This window comes from Austrofundulus limnaeus, unplaced genomic scaffold, assembly GCF_001266775.1.
Source record: "Austrofundulus limnaeus strain Quisiro unplaced genomic scaffold, Austrofundulus_limnaeus-1.0 Scaffold86, whole genome shotgun sequence".
NCBI lineage: Eukaryota > Metazoa > Chordata > Actinopteri > Cyprinodontiformes > Rivulidae > Austrofundulus > Austrofundulus limnaeus.
The window spans coordinates 575,416-591,129 of record NW_013952488.1 but is presented as its reverse complement, the minus strand read 5'-3'; the positions used below and the strand labels follow the sequence as shown (position 1 = coordinate 591,129).

Below are 15,714 nucleotides of genomic sequence, written 5' to 3'. Positions count from 1 at the left end.
GTCTTTAAAGGAACAGTATCAAACCCAGCTGCTTTGAGACATACTGGAAAAGTGGTGAAAGAGTAGCTGGTAAAAGTATTGTAATTCCACTTTATAAAGACCCCAATGAAATGATTTGTGAAAGGGAAGGATTTAAAAGGCATATGTCTACTTTAAAGGATGTTTGTCTTTTTCTACAGGTCAGCTCAGATCTGCGTTAGCCTTCTCTCCTCAAAAAACACAGGCGTGCTTAATTACCAATGACCTCTCTTTCTTTACATCATCTCTCCAGAGTCACTGAATACCAGAAACAGCACRCACGTCCTGCAGTGTTGTAATCAAGCCATCTCCTTTTAGCTCCAAGACCCGCCTGATGTCTCCCACCCTTTGACACATGCTGCTGTAACGAGACGATCAACTGAACGTCCCTCACCTGTCACGAGTTTTAATGCGGCGGCTGATCGTTTGGGTTGGATACATTACTCCGCGAAGGCGAACGCATTCGTCTGCGATGAAAGAATCCATTACGGCTGTGTTATCTCCCCGCAGATGAATTGTGCTGTGATGAGGGTGTCACATCCATTGGATTAAATCTGTTTATGGGCAGATCACGCCCAGCTAAACTCCAACCAGCATTCCGCTCCATCTTCCCGTCGCTGCCGCTCTCTCGGAAAAAAAAAACATTTGTGATGAAAATATTTTTGTTAGAAAAAAAGCAGCACTAAAAACAGAAATAAACAAATCACTGTAATGCTTCAGCGATTACATCTAATCAACTCTATGAGAATTTGTTTGAACTGTTGGGGGTTTGTGGGGGGGGGGGTCTACACATCTTACAGCAGCAACAAATAGAGTTAATAGAAACTGTGTCAGCTTCACTTTCCTTCACAAGATGTTGGTTTTCTTCTGGCGTACACAGTCATTTTTAATTGATTAAGAAGTTTTACGGCTACCTTGAAACAAACAAACAAAGAGGGGTTCAACTTATTCAGTAAATACGGGATTAGTGCGGCGGAGCACAGTGATGGCTTTGCTTGACTGACATTCAATTCTCCAGTATTGTTCTGTTTCTTATTTCTTTCCTGAYTTTTGAATGACAAAAACAAAGATCTGGGTCGCTGCTATGGATACAGCTGGGCCCTGTACCTTTGCATTATAATCAGGGTTCAGTTACAATTCACCTCGCATCAAAAAAAAAAGGAAAATAAAAACAAAATTTTTCACAATAATAACTCCTTATCTGTGGCCATTAGTGCAAAGATAATAACTCTGCAGTGTACATTTATGAACTGACTTCATTTATTGACAGAAACATCAAACCCTCATATGGAACAATGGAAGGCAGGTGATGATGTCTTTGCCTCTGTGTGTGTATTTTTGCGAGGTTTTAACAAAATATCTCATAACTACTGGATGGACTTCCTGATTCAAAATGGCTGCCACTGCTTGGCAATCTTAGTGGACATCCGAGCACCCTGAGAACTTTTAGACTGTGTGATATGCTGCTAAATGTTRTTTTCTAGGTTTGACCAAAACAGCTATAACTTTATCCAAAAAAGCTTGGTTTTAAATTAGATTTTTTTGTGTTGCTCTATCATATTGGGAATAACAAAACTAAGAAGTAAGAATTGTCTGCAAMTGAAGAGATGCAAAGTGAGCAACGGGCTTTCTTTGAACAGATTCACCAGTTTGGCTTTCATGCAGGAAGAATGCGAGTCTATCCATAATGAAATATCTGAAAAGTTGTAAATCTATAAAAAGTTATAAAGTCAAAGAAAGTAATTTTTTACAATATCTTTACCAAATTTTGTAACATAAACATTAACATAAATTCAGTTCCGTAATCAAAAAATGAAAAAAATTTAAAATATAAAAAATATTAAGAAAAAAACATACATTCCATATTGTTTTTTGTGTATTTTAGTGACACATGCCCTGTGCCCACACTCTGCCCACCTACTAAGAGTTTACTGGACAGTACTGTGCAGCTGCTGACTACAATGCCACCCAAACCTACTGTAGGCCATCCCAGGACTGTATCCAATATTTGCATTTTTATTTCACGATTCGCAGGTACTACTCTAAGAAAGTAACCCCTGTGAAAATCACGGCTTCACTGTAAAAAGTTAGTCTATAAATAAAAACAAATTACCTTTTCCAAATTACTTTTTACGTAGCATTTAGAGCATACATACTGTAAAGGAGAATTAAGAATGATCAAATTTAGAAAGACTCATCATTACCATTCATTTTTATGTCTTATTCTTTATCAGCAACTTTTTCACGTATTATTTCTTTTAGATGCATTTTATCACAATCCAGCAAATCAGTTAAAAAAAGAAAACCCTCACTAAAAATACAATTATTTGAAAACTAAGAAGAGGAAATACAGAAAAAAGATAATTAAAGTAGAATCTCTGCTGCTCTTTCCACATCAAAAACAAAAATTACAGAAAAATTCAAATGTAATTTGTTTGGCTTGATAGTTGACCGACTGTCATGAAGAGAATGCACAAAACACAGCAACAAAAWGAGAAACTATAAAATGATTTTAAAGTATTACTTCTGGGGCTGGATAAACTAGTATATTTTTTCTTTGTATTCTGGGAAACTTATGACTTWATTCTTAGTTATCCTTCATATACTGTCAAACTTCAGTTTAATATTTATTTATCTACTTGCTGTTGGTAAAGTATGAACCAACAAAGCCATTTTTTGGTTAAATAGATTGTGACTTGTGCTTGATCTCTTGTCCGTCATTGAGTTGGGTGTTGGCAAAATGCCTAAAATGCAAACCAATAGTTAAAGATAAKGTTTTTTAACCAAACAAACCTGTAATAATGGAAGTGTGTGTTGTGCAGGACTGAGTGTTTTCTTCCATACTCCAAACAACAGCAGGTGATTCCAATGATTAGTTCCTCCGCTTGGGTTAATCACTGCAATTACTGCACCACTGAGCCAGCAGAGAGGCCTCATCTTAAGGTCTGTCTTTTTTTTACCTTCTTTTTTTAATGAAATCTAATTTAATTAGCACTTTTCCTGGTGCTATTAGCAGGTAAACCACAGGTGAAAAAAAAACCTGTGATTAAAGATGTCCCGAACGCACGGCAGTGGCCCACTTTTCTTTAAGAACTCTACATGTCAGTACAGATTATTAAAATGAACACCAATTTACTGTCATGGTGATGCAGTGAAACTAATCAGCTTGTAGAGTAATGTTTCAAGTAAATATATTATTAAAAATATAGAAAATACTATGAGACAAGTCAAATAAAGAAGTCATGAGACTTTTAAAAACATGTTTTTCTCTAGGAAAAATGGTCTTGGGTTTATTTTTTATTTTTTTTTTGTAGAATAATTTAAAAGATTTGGTTTGCAGTCAGTGTCGGTGCAGAACTTCAAACTTCAAACTCTGTAAGCTACAGGGAGAATCAGACAGCCAGCCAGCCGGTTAGACACAAACTAGTCCATCACGTACCCAGAAGACCACAGACCGGAGCAAAAATCCTGCTCTGTGGAAGAACTCCACAGCTGCTTCCACACACTGTCCACACAGGTCCTCAAGCGAAACTTTTTGTTTTTTAATAGCTCTATCATTTTCAACAATCCCACAGAACAACTCTTTCGTCATTTTCCTTCTGCAAAATAGCAGAAAACAGAACCAAGCAGCAAATTAGAACCATTTTTTTAAATTCTGTTGCAGTCCAGTAAAAACCACACTCCTCACTTAGTGCAGCACCTCAAACCAGCCATCCAGTCAGCCGGTGAACCCATCAGACTGTTGAGTTTTGTGCTCAGGGAGCATGACAGTGTTTCAACACACCAATTACAGTGAGACAGTAGTAAAGCTGTTTGTTAGCCTGGCACTCCGCCACGCTATAAGTACCACTATCGATTGACAGGGAGAGACAGCGGGCGCATGATGAGAGGGAACACAGAAGGGATAAAGATGCAGAAAGAAAGACCCCCCCCCCCCGCAAAATAAAAAATACTGCTGACATAACCATACATACAGTCATGATGCAACTGTTTATTATTATTATTTTTTGCATCTGCATTTGTGAGGCTGTATTACAGAGAAGACTGAGATAAAAGTGTCAGGTCCTTTTTTTCTGATCTATGCTCTGATTCTCCTAATTATCACAGTWTGACAGTTCAGGAGAGGAAGGAAAGGTTGGGAAACAGAAAGGGAGGGAAAAACTGCAGAAAGTTGGGTTGAGCTTTCTAATGCATCTTTTCCAGCTTGTTGCTTGTTTATGAGAGTATGAGGCCAAAAACCTAATGGAACCCCAATACTTTTATTTACTCTTAAAAAGAAACCACAAAAATCAACAGGTTTATAGCAGACAAAAATAACGGCATGGCTGTGATGCACTTAAGAATGCAATAAACATAATGTACCACTGAGTGTAAGTGTATAGATCATCAGATGCTTGAATACACTCATTTCAGAGTGACAGCACACAAATGTATTATTCTGTTATGTACAGCTCAAACCTGCAAACAACATGTGATCCATTACAAAGTCAAAATTTGCTTTTCTAAAATATACATAAATGCATGGTGGGCACATTTCCGCTCATCCGCTAACCCCGCTAAATGCGGAACTAACTTTTTGTTGAGCGTTTGAATTAACTTTATAAATTATTAACAGACTTCGTATCGACTAAAATAATATGTGTTACTGTTTTTGTCCACTGACAAGCTTAGAAAACATGTAATTAATGCAAAGATATTGAGTTTTACATGCAACAACGACATGCTTAACAATGCTCTGCTATGGGCAAAAAACAAGCAATGCAGTTCCCACAGAGTCAGAAATTTACACTGGATGTGGTTCCGCTCTGACCTCCGCAGCAAATACGCATGAAATACSAATGAGAGTATTTACACTGCCCTCGCACGGTGGCGGACGGCGATCTGCCAAAATTAGATTCAATCCTATTTTAGCCGGACGCCGGAGAGGCTTCCATAGTTRATCTACAAAGATCACACCACACTAACAGGAAAAGGAATGAGCACAACATCTGCATTTTCAAAAYAATTCACAAAAGGCAGACTAATTTTGTTGAAGTCCAAGCTATATTATCCTAGCTATATTAATAACTACATGGGTATATTTACACACAAATGATGTCAAAATGTATCTGTTTGGGAAGCAGATTGCAACATRTAGCATGCAGAATATGCAAAAACACACAATACACATGGATTTTATTTTGAAATCACAGGTTTCAAAAAGACAACAACGATGCTAGCCTGGCCCTTGCCTTCCAACGCAGCTCCGCTCAATTCTAGTTTCCCTTCTCTGCTCTGTCTGGGACTTCTCCCATTGAGATGGATTTCACTGGCAGATTTTTAGCCGGGCCAATCAGAGAACAGAACGTCAATTTTCTGCGCAGTGTCTGCTTGTAGTTTATTTTACCTGGGCCAATCAGCAAACAGAAGGCGGAGTTCTGAACGACGTGGATTTTCTGTGCAGTGTCTGCTAGTTAGTTTAGCATAGGCAGTGGAGGAAGTGAATGAAGCCAGTCCGTGTTGATAAGGATTCCAAATTTAATTAAATCTGTCTGACAAAGCAGCAGCTCTTATTTACAGCCGTCTCATTCGGCTTGGTATATTTCTCCTCTCAGTAGGGTTGTTTACAGCACATGCGATTTCCGGTTAGCTTCTTAGCTTAGCCTCTGTCACAGCGACAACACATACATGCTTCAGCAGAGGCCACGCCTCCTGCAAGAAATCGATTCTCTGTGCATCAAGTCCAGACCCTTGTACGAAGCAAAGTGAAGGACAGGGTCTGGTTTGAACCAGGCTACAACGATGCCGTTTCAGCTGTGTTTGGAGTCCGTCTTCCACAGAATGAATCCTTTCGCTCTGAATTCCACATTTACCACAGGATTCAAGAAAACAACATCAAGAAAAACCAAAGTCCACACTCAAAACTAATGTAAAAATCCACAAAGATGTATTCTTACAAGTTTTCCCAGCATCYTTTGCAGCTGGGATGTTTGTTGCAAAATATTTAAAAGTGAAACGAAGACACATCTTTGCTTTAATCCGAGGCACACGAGTATTTGTTCTTTTAGTGTTAATAATGTTGAAATATAGGAACTAAATTTGCAGAAACATGAGTTTAAATGCTGTAATGTGTCACTGCCTTTTTCTCCCCTCCAGTCAGCTCAGTAGAATTGTAGCTCCGCCTCCTSGCTTTACTGAAACAAACTATTTCTGCAAACCTCACGTCTAATCAAGACATGAAAGTTTTTATCTTTGATCTATAAAACATTTTGAGTTGTGTTGATTTACTTTGTCACATTATACTCTCAGGTTTTGTTTGACATCTGTGTTGAAGTTTTGTTATTGACTGTAAAACGGACACCGTGACTTGGTGGTGGGGTGCTGAACAGTAAAAGCCATGTGCTAACACAACACACTCTTCTTGCTGACACGTAAAGGAACAGATGCTTATACCTCAAATATTAGCGGTATTAGTCTTCCTTCAGTTTTTGGTCTGTTTAGCTTATTATTGTTAGTAAATTATATAGCTGTTTAGACGTTTTCATTAGTTGCAGACACCACTGATGAAATGGTCTCAATAAATCGGGTCAAATATGGTACTTGTGACAGCAAAAACTAAAGTTATGTGTTAAACTTTTGAGAAGATAAATCACTATTTTTGGCTTCATTTAATCAGCCTTCCTCTCTCTTTAATGAAAGAAAATTTACATTATTAGTCCACAAGGAAAGCACATAATGAGAAGCAACATTGAAAACAATGTAAGTGATTAAAAGTTTAATTCATTGCATTCAAAAGCAAACATGTGCATTATGCTTAAATGCATTGCATATTACTTAACACATAAAAAGGTTTTATTCATGTATTTTTCGAATGTTTTGACCCTGACACGTATTTAGAGTCGGGCTTTTTTTGTTTGTGTCTGCAGCGCTCGCATCATTACCGCAGACCTTTGATTAGTTACCGCTTTTATAGTCAAGAAAAAACACGAAGCGAGTTTGTCTGCTCTTTGAATACAGTTTAAATAATAAATATAAATGTCTCCTTATTTCTGTAATTTTGCATTTATGGTAGCGCTCCCTGCAAACGCGGCTTATTTCTATTACTTTGAAGAGCGCATGTCTCCAACACACGGCGTACTTTAAGTTTGATGTTCCAGTGCAGTCTATAAAACATTTAATACTCACAGCCAGCAGTATCTGCAGTGAGGAATGAGCCACTTCTATGAACTGAAAGTCCAGCAGGCAGCCAGATATAGATATATATCGGTGGTCCTCGGGTGCCCAGGAGGGAGGAGGGGTGATGGGTGTCACCCGGCACCCAGGGCCATTCTCCATCCACCAGGAGCGATGCATGGACAGGTTGAACGTCAGGACAAGGTCAGACTCCTGCAGAGGCAGACAGACAGAGGGTGAGTTAAATTACACCCTCAGACGGAGGACAGACGACGCTGAAAGTCAAGAGCTGGTTTCAGCCGTCCAACCTGAATGAGAGTTAAAAATAAATGCAAAATTTAGAATTCCAACGAGGCGGGCTCACTCGGATTAGATCTGAACCACGCAGATAAAAGGCGGACATTAAGAGAGGAAGAAAAGAGAGTAATGAGAAGAGGTCAGAACGATGAAATAGAAAGCGAAACGGAGAGTYGGGGAGCTTGTTTTCAGAGTTTCCCCTTAAAAAGATGTCGAATCTTTCAGCCGCAGAGGAAGACGAGCAGCTTTCTGTYCTGGTCTCATGAAAGGGTCGGCCGCTGAAATGCTGCAGCTTTGGTTTCAGGCGACGCCGTGAAACTTTTGCTCTCCTTGATTTATTTCAGAGGAGAAGCTGAAACACGATGGGAACGAAGAGGCACWTTTCTGTAAATGTGCTGTACTTTTAAAAATATAAACGCCAACTTAACGTGACCCAGACCCAATTACCCCGATAAACACTAGGAGGTTTACCATGAATTTAATTTTTCTTACATGAACTTTTAACCCTTTGCCATTTGGCTTTAATTAGCTGCCCTTTACACCAAATATACATTATTACTCCACATTTAGAATGCGAAGTGACCAGTTTAGCTGCTCTTTTTGCTTACAGTCAAATTAATTTTATTACATCAAAGCAGAGTGCTTGCTTACCCTCCCATTCTTTCTTGTTTTTATTCTAAAAGCTTTAAAGACGGACAATCAATCAGTTATGACTGGTTTAAATAATGCACATATTAACAACTCCATTTAGTAAAAAGAGACATATATTATTCCAGAGGCAGTCATGCTGACACCACAAACATACATCACACTGGCTCAGGCTTTGTCATGAGCTAAAACAAAGGCCTCGACGCTCTTTAAGTGATWGCTGAAAGCAAAATGATGTACTATAATAGTAAAACAGTCATTTTGTCTTGCATCTTATGTTACTGAAATGTGGGAAAAACATTAYAGTCTGAAGAAAATTGCCATAAACGTAAGCAAGTTGTAATTTTCATAAAGTCATTCAGTCTAAAGCTATCTCTAAATCTCTAAATTTTAATTCAAACAGAGAACCGGCTCTTGATCCATAACCAACATTTTGTTTCTACTCTCTAAATCTGTTTCATCTTCTAACTCAAACACACTTGACTCTTTCACCTCCCCACAGAAACCTCTTTATTTGCCCCCGTTCTCTTTTTCTGTTAATTTACACTGCAGTCTATCTTTCTTCTCATCCCCCTCCTGTCTTTTTTCTTCTATGGCCTCTCTCTATTTCAGCATAATGAGTAAATGCCTCATTAGCACAGGGCTCTGATTAATGCCATCTCCCCTTGTTGTGCTCCTCTTTTTAACGAGTGAAATCTCTCCAAATTTCTTTCTTCATCATCACTCTCCTTCAGTCTGTCGCTGTATTGCTTCATATCTTCTCTTTATTTTACGTTGTTCTTTTTCTCGCAACTCTTCCACTTCTGGCTTTTGTTTCTTTTTTTTCTGGTTTTCACTCTCTTTTTTTTTCACCCTCAATTCGCTTAAATAGGTGCTGTGGAAAGGAGTGGTAATTATTTCACTAAGGTATCATCCATCAGTGCTTCTCTAATGAGCCTCTTTAAAGACCACACACACGCAGGCAAACCAATGTAATCCACTGTTAAAAGCTGAATTTGGGAAAATGCCATTAGTATCAGGCAGGATGCAGTGCTGCTAATTCTGCTCTCCTCCGTTTGAGAGGGCACTGAAAATGGGATTAGGAAGAATAATCTACCAGAATTCGCCCGAGCCTCTCTGCTGTTCACCGCAGTAGACCCAATGTGGGCTACGAAAAAGAACTTCAACCAAATGGAGGCAAACCTGTGATCCGCAGGTCACCAGTTCGAATCCACTGAAAATGTGGGTGAGAAAGCACCCACACCTGCTTCCACCCTCATTTGCCCCACTTTGGGACTTGGGTCAAACCCCCTCAGCTTCTCCCTCAGGTGCCCAGGATAGCGGTCAAAAGTATAGTTGTTACTGAGGTAAGATACACTATTACCTTGTAAAAACTGTATTGAGAGAGGCAGAAAATTTCTAAGCCAGCCTTAAAGGTTGTTGTTCAGTAGCATTTGTGTTTGAGCTCAATTTTGCCATTTTATTATATGTTTATTTCAGAAACATTTCTATCTTTAATATTTACAGATGATGTAGTACTGTTGGCGTCATTATGCCGTGATCTTCAGCTCGAACTGGAGCAGTTCGCAGTTGAGTGTAATGTGGCTGGGATGAGAATCAGCTCCTCCTAATGTAAGTCCACAGTCCTCAGTCAAAAAAGGGTGGATTGTTTTCTCCGGGTTAGGCCTGAGGTTCTGCCTCAAATTGAAGAGTTCAAGTATCTTAGGGTTTTCTTCACAAGTGGTGCAAGATTGATCGATGAATCGGTGTGGCTTCTGCAGTACTGCGGACTCTGTACCGGTCTGTTGTGGTTCAGAGGGAGCTGAGCTGTAAGGCAGAGCTCTCTGTTTACAGGTCTGTGTTCCACTCATATGGTCACAAACTTTGGGTAGTGACTGAAAGAACAAGTTCATGGATACAGGTGACTGAAATTAGTTTTTTTCCCCCACAGGGTAACTCGACTCTCACTTAGAGTGAGTTCAGTTCTCCAGGAGAGACTCAGAATAGAGCCGCTGCTCCTCCACATCGAGAGGAGCCAGCTGAGGTGGTTCAGGCATCTGGTAAGGATGCCTCCTGGACGTCTCCCCAGGGAGGTGCTTCAGGCATGTTCGACTGGGAGGAGAMCCAAAGGAAGACTAAGAACACGCTGGAGAGACTATGACTGTGTTTCCGTCCAATTTTAATTCAAATTTTGAGCGAATTTTTAAAATTTCGCAAAGAGGAAAAAAAGTTAGAAATGCGAATGAGATGTGTTTCCATCAACTGGCTTGAAGCAAATCGATTATGTTGGACGCATGCGTGTAGTAAACAGGAAGTAAAAGTCGCATCTCAGGAAAATGGAGAGAAGTTATCAGGAACATGTTGCTACTGGTGGGAAAGTTGTACTTATTCTGTCATATCAACTAGTTCTGGCGATTTTACATGCTGTCTGGAGACGTAGAAAAAAATGCAATTCTCTTCACGTTAAGGGAATAACTGAGAAGACGCCGACAGCGGGAGGAGGGTCCTGCCGCAGTTGCTCTGGTACTGGTCCGGTACCATTCAGACAGTCAGAACAGCTGATCAACAWGTGAGATAAATGTTCGCTACATCAGAACTTATTCGACAAATGTGTTTCCTTCTGTCCTTTTGCGCATTAACTCTTTTTCGAGAAACCCAAAAATCACCTCAAGCGAGCGTATCAACTTTGATGCAAATTAGAGGAAGTTTTTTCGAATGAAGCCGTTTCCATCCACCTTTTCTGATGCGACACTTCGAAATGCGCATTAAAAAACCTTGATAGAAACATGGCCTATGTCTCTTGTTTGGCCTAGGATTGCCTTGCTATCCTCCCAGAAGAGCTGGAAGAACTGGCTGGGAAAAGAGAGGTCAAAAAGAGCTATAAAAGCACTTTCCACAGTGCGTGTGGATGAGCGTCTCTGTGGTTACAAGATTTCTACAAGACAAGAGGAAAATAACAACCCCACATAATCAACACCGTCACAGATAGACATTAAAGACATAGCTTATTGTTACATATCCCCAAATACTCCTAATACTGAAAAATGTTGTGTACATAGATTTAAAGACAAAGCTGGAATTACTYCTTATTTAATAGTGGAATACGAACAAATTAAATTGCAGCTGTGTCCTGGCAGTGATATATTGATTGCATTTGGTGGAATTTATATAGCAATGCGGCACTTAACCCACTAAGAAGATGAATCCATAGCTTGAAATAAAATCTTGAGGTACTATGCTGGTGATAAATGAGTTGTTTAGTYTGTAACTTTGTCTTCTGGTAATATTTCTGCCTGTGCGTGAGTTTCTTAMTAAACACCTTCACTGACTGTTCTCCAAACATCATTTCCTTTTCACACTCAATAACTACACACTGTCCATAACTTCCTGTGCGTTAGGATCACGCTCTTATGCTCTCAGGTCTTTGTCTCCGACTGTGGGCTGGAGCCACTTCAATGAGYCACATCTGTTTTCCCCCTGCCTTCCTCTTCACCTCTCCTCTCTTCATGCCTCCGGCCCCTCTCCCTGCCCATCTCCTGCTCTCTCTCAATTTCCCCTCAATTTCCCACCTCCGTATTTTCTTTTGTCTTCCGCTCCCAGGAGGTAAAAGAATGAAGAGGGGGGAAAAAGACCTTTCAGAAAGGTCTATTATCTGATTGCCTTATAGTCAACAAGGGAAAAGTGWGGCCACTTTAACGATACCTGGAACCACAAAGTCTACTTAAACAATTAAAATAATAACAAATAACACACGTAGAAAAAAATATTTTTTGTCTTTGCATTTCTAGGTAAAAACAGAAGCAGCATCGTCAAAAACATATGATTGTAAAGAACTGTTTCTTGCTAGTTTGATTACAGTATTTTGATTTTAATTAAGTTTATTTTATGATTCCTGTTTATGAGGCCTACTAACTCATGTTTTAAATGTTTCTCTGCTCTAACATACCTGATTTGAATGAATGGTTGMTTAACAGGCTTCTGCAGAACTAGTCAATCACTGAATCAGTTGGAGCAAGGCAACAAGTAAAACATGCAGAATAGCTGCCCTTGAAGACCAGGATAGCACACCCCTCATTTAGTCCTGTCTTACATCCCACTCTCAYGTGTTCCCAGTCACTTCGCTCAGCTGGTCATCACTTCCGCGTTAATCTCCTTTATTTTCCTGAGGTTATCCCTCCACCAGCAGSCTGGCATTACTAGTCTTCAAACCACTCTACGGTTCTTTGGAGTTTCTTCTATGCGACCACAAGTCCTGTGAGTTTTTGTAGACTTGCTGCCTGTGTTTTAAACTTCATGTATCTTGTACCTAAACTGAACGCAGTCAACATAGTAACATCAACCAGTCTGAAGCTACCATTTCACATTACCTTTATATTTTTGGACTTTCTGGGTTATTGTGGCTCATGATTTCCTCTGCTATCTGCAATGCAATTTTGGCTCTCTAAGGTTCCGGGTAACAGTGCTCCAGGGTAAAAAGGTTCAGAGTAGTGTAGTCAAAACATGACTTTAGAAGAGTTAAATCCCTTTTTATATTCTAAAACATAATTTTGGCTCAAAATTGACATTCTTGTTTATTACTCCAACTTATTCAATTCCAAACCCTCTGATGCCAAAGTCTGTGGTTTGTTTGGGATAATTTAATGTGGGGAGAAAGGACCTGTTCTAACACACTGCAAAAGATCACAACAATAAACAGCACAAAAAGTAAGGGAATTTACATTTGGTTGATTTATTCTTTGTTGGAACGTTTCTGGGTTATAAATCTTATACAGGGCACCTGATTGGCAGCACCTGGGGATTGCAGAAGCTCAAAACAAGTCTCAATAGCAACATGAGAATAAGCTGTTAGGCAGAGAAGATTTGGCCAATTTTTCACACATACTCAGTTCTACTGCTCATCCTACAAATGCACGACGGCTCAGTGGTTAGCACCGACGCCCCACAGCAAGAAGGTTCGATCCCCGGTCTGAACCTGGGGTCTTTCTGTGTGGAGTTTGCATGGTCTCCTCGTGCTTGCGTGGGTTTTCTCCGGGTACTCCGGTTTCCTCCACTCCCCAAAACATGTACAATAGGTTACCTCCAGGCCCAGGCTGCCCTTGAAAAAGAGATGGGATCTCAACGGGACTTGCCTGGTAAAATAACGGTAAATCAATGTTCCTTACAAATGTGGCATCATCTGAAAAGGAATTTAACAGGCTTTTCAAATGAGTAAGACTTCTTGCCAAGAAGCATTGTTACAACAAAAAAATAATCTAACAACACAAATTTCCGTACGTTTTGTGTTAAGTTCATACTCTTACTCAATTGCCCAAGAAATTGAGTGACAGATTTGCATGAAGAGGGCAGGGTCCATTGTATGTTGAGTCAAGACTTCTTTAGGTTTATTCAGTCTGAGTGTAAATCTGCCGCTTCCGACTGACTGATCTTGTGTTGAGTTTGTGCTTGGCTCATTTACTCAGAACAGCTAAGAACACAACTTGTGTCTATTTTTTGACAAAAGTGTGTGACGCTATATGAAGTGGAGAAAAAAAAGCAACGCCTGATGGAACGATGAGCACATTCGTAAGTGTCTGTGATCATCCACTTAAAGGAGCTGGAGTGATATACAGCCATCCAAGGTGGAATCCATGTTCCACAAAAAGAGACACTTGAAGATGAATGAAGAGCTCAAGAAAAATTTAAACTGTTTCAGTCGAGTTTTGTGTGAATAGAACAAAGTTGTTGCCACTTTAAGCTCAAACCATGGTTTTTTTTTAATTTATAGACAATGTTAACGTTATATTTCAGTCAAACATCTGGAATGTTTTTTGAAATGAATTGGATGAAATGTGTTAAAGCAGCTCATGTAATGACTCCTCACGTACTGTATCTCCAGTTGTCTTTTTTAGTTGTTGCCATCTGGAGGCTCGGATTTCATTTATCAGGTAAAAAAACTGCTATATGAAATCTATTATTCCTTCTGCTGTTACAATCTTTAATACGTAAATGTTGAAATAATCATTTTTTCATCAAGCCAACTGAGAAACGCAGCTTATTTCACATTGTACTAATTTATAGATGTAGGCACACATATATTTGCTATGACACATTTAATTTAATTGTATGATTTGATGGATAGTGTTTAAAGGAGACATATCATGCAAAATTCATATTTTAGCCCTAATATATATTTTGTTGTGTACTTGGAGTCTCTAGGAGTGCAGAAAAGTTGCATTTAGTCTCTCCAGGTGCTGTGGAGATTTCTTTGTATTTTGTTTGGCTCATATTTTTCACTCAGTTCAGTTTTATTTATTCCCTATTATGGTCTYTTTGAATAATAATGTCAGTATGTAGGAACTGCTAAACAAGATCATGGRCTAACGTCTTACCAATTTTGTGAATCTGTGGTTCTGCAGGTTCATCATCTTCATTCTCCTCTGGCTCTGGGTCGGACTCTGACTCCAACAAATAAGACTAGATGAACAAGTGTTCTGTTGTTGATATACTTTAATGCATTTGTAAATAAAAAAAAGTTTGTGTCGCTAGATAATTGTATCTCTGCTATCAAAGTATGGGGTGGAGTGTAACGCTTTGTTACCTGGAGGAGGGTGGGGTGTAAAGTGGCTTATTTGCATTTAAAGAGACAGCACCAAAACGAGTTGGTCTCAGACACACCTCAGAATAGGGGTGAATGAGGGACTTGTGGAGTTACAATAAGGACAAATTCAAACCAAAGCATTATAGTTTCCCTTTATTAAAACTCCAACTGAATGTTTTAAATGTGAAAAGGAATAATATAAAAGCATGATGTCTTTAGCTGTAGACTTGCTATGCCAATTATAACTTTCATTGTATTTTTTATTTTATTCTTGTATCCCTAACTAACTGGTTGTAATGTGATTTAAGACAATGTGACCAAGTTGGTTTGTACTTTTGCCAAGATCCTTGGTTCAAATCCCAGTTCAGTGTTTGTATGTTTTTCCAATGCATTAATGGGCTGAAATAGGCTGTCCAGGTGTACCCGTTAATTTCAGGAGACAGGCACCAGCCCCCCACAACCCTGGCCTGAACAGCATCAGATATAGGAAACCTACATACAATTGTCAAAAAGTGAAAACATACAGCTCTTAAGTATTTATAACCCCAGACAAAAACACGTGTCCTATGTTTAATAAAGCTGAAAACTAAAATAACACACAATTGAACCAAGGTCAAGGAACAAGCCTAGTATTTGCTAAAGAGGAAGTGAGGGACATCAGGCAGTTTGTGTATATAAAAGGGAAAATAATTACTAAATTGACAGCAGTTGAGCTAACAACAAAATAGACATGTATTAGAAATAGGATCAAGAAAGTTTAAAACAACTATGGAGAAACTAAACCAAACAGATACAGGAGCCTCGAACCAGATCTAAAAATCAGAATACACAAAATTTAATTTAGACCAAGAAACAAATCAAGTAGATATAAACAGGGTAAAACCCTAAAAATCATAAAGTCGCACTGTCTGAGACATTYAACCAGTCCTGAAGGATTCCACAAACACCAGCTGATCATATGGTGGAAAACCAGAAAGAGGGCAATTAGTCTAAAGTTAATTTTTGTCTCTATTTTCCTGATTTTTTTAATTCCCTATTTCTAT

At 39.1% G+C, this 15,714-nt stretch overlaps 1 protein-coding gene across 1 annotated transcript in view; it reads right to left on the bottom strand.

The window, feature by feature from the left end:
* nkain2 (sodium/potassium transporting ATPase interacting 2) overlaps nt 1–15,714 on the bottom strand; it is a gene marked incomplete at its 5' end in the record, with an annotated part of 113,491 nt that overhangs the window by 29,697 nt on the left and 68,080 nt on the right. Inside the window, 1 exon segment of the mRNA XM_014011918.1 lies at nt 7,183–7,383. Within this exon segment, the coding sequence (XP_013867372.1) occupies nt 7,183–7,383 (201 nt within the window).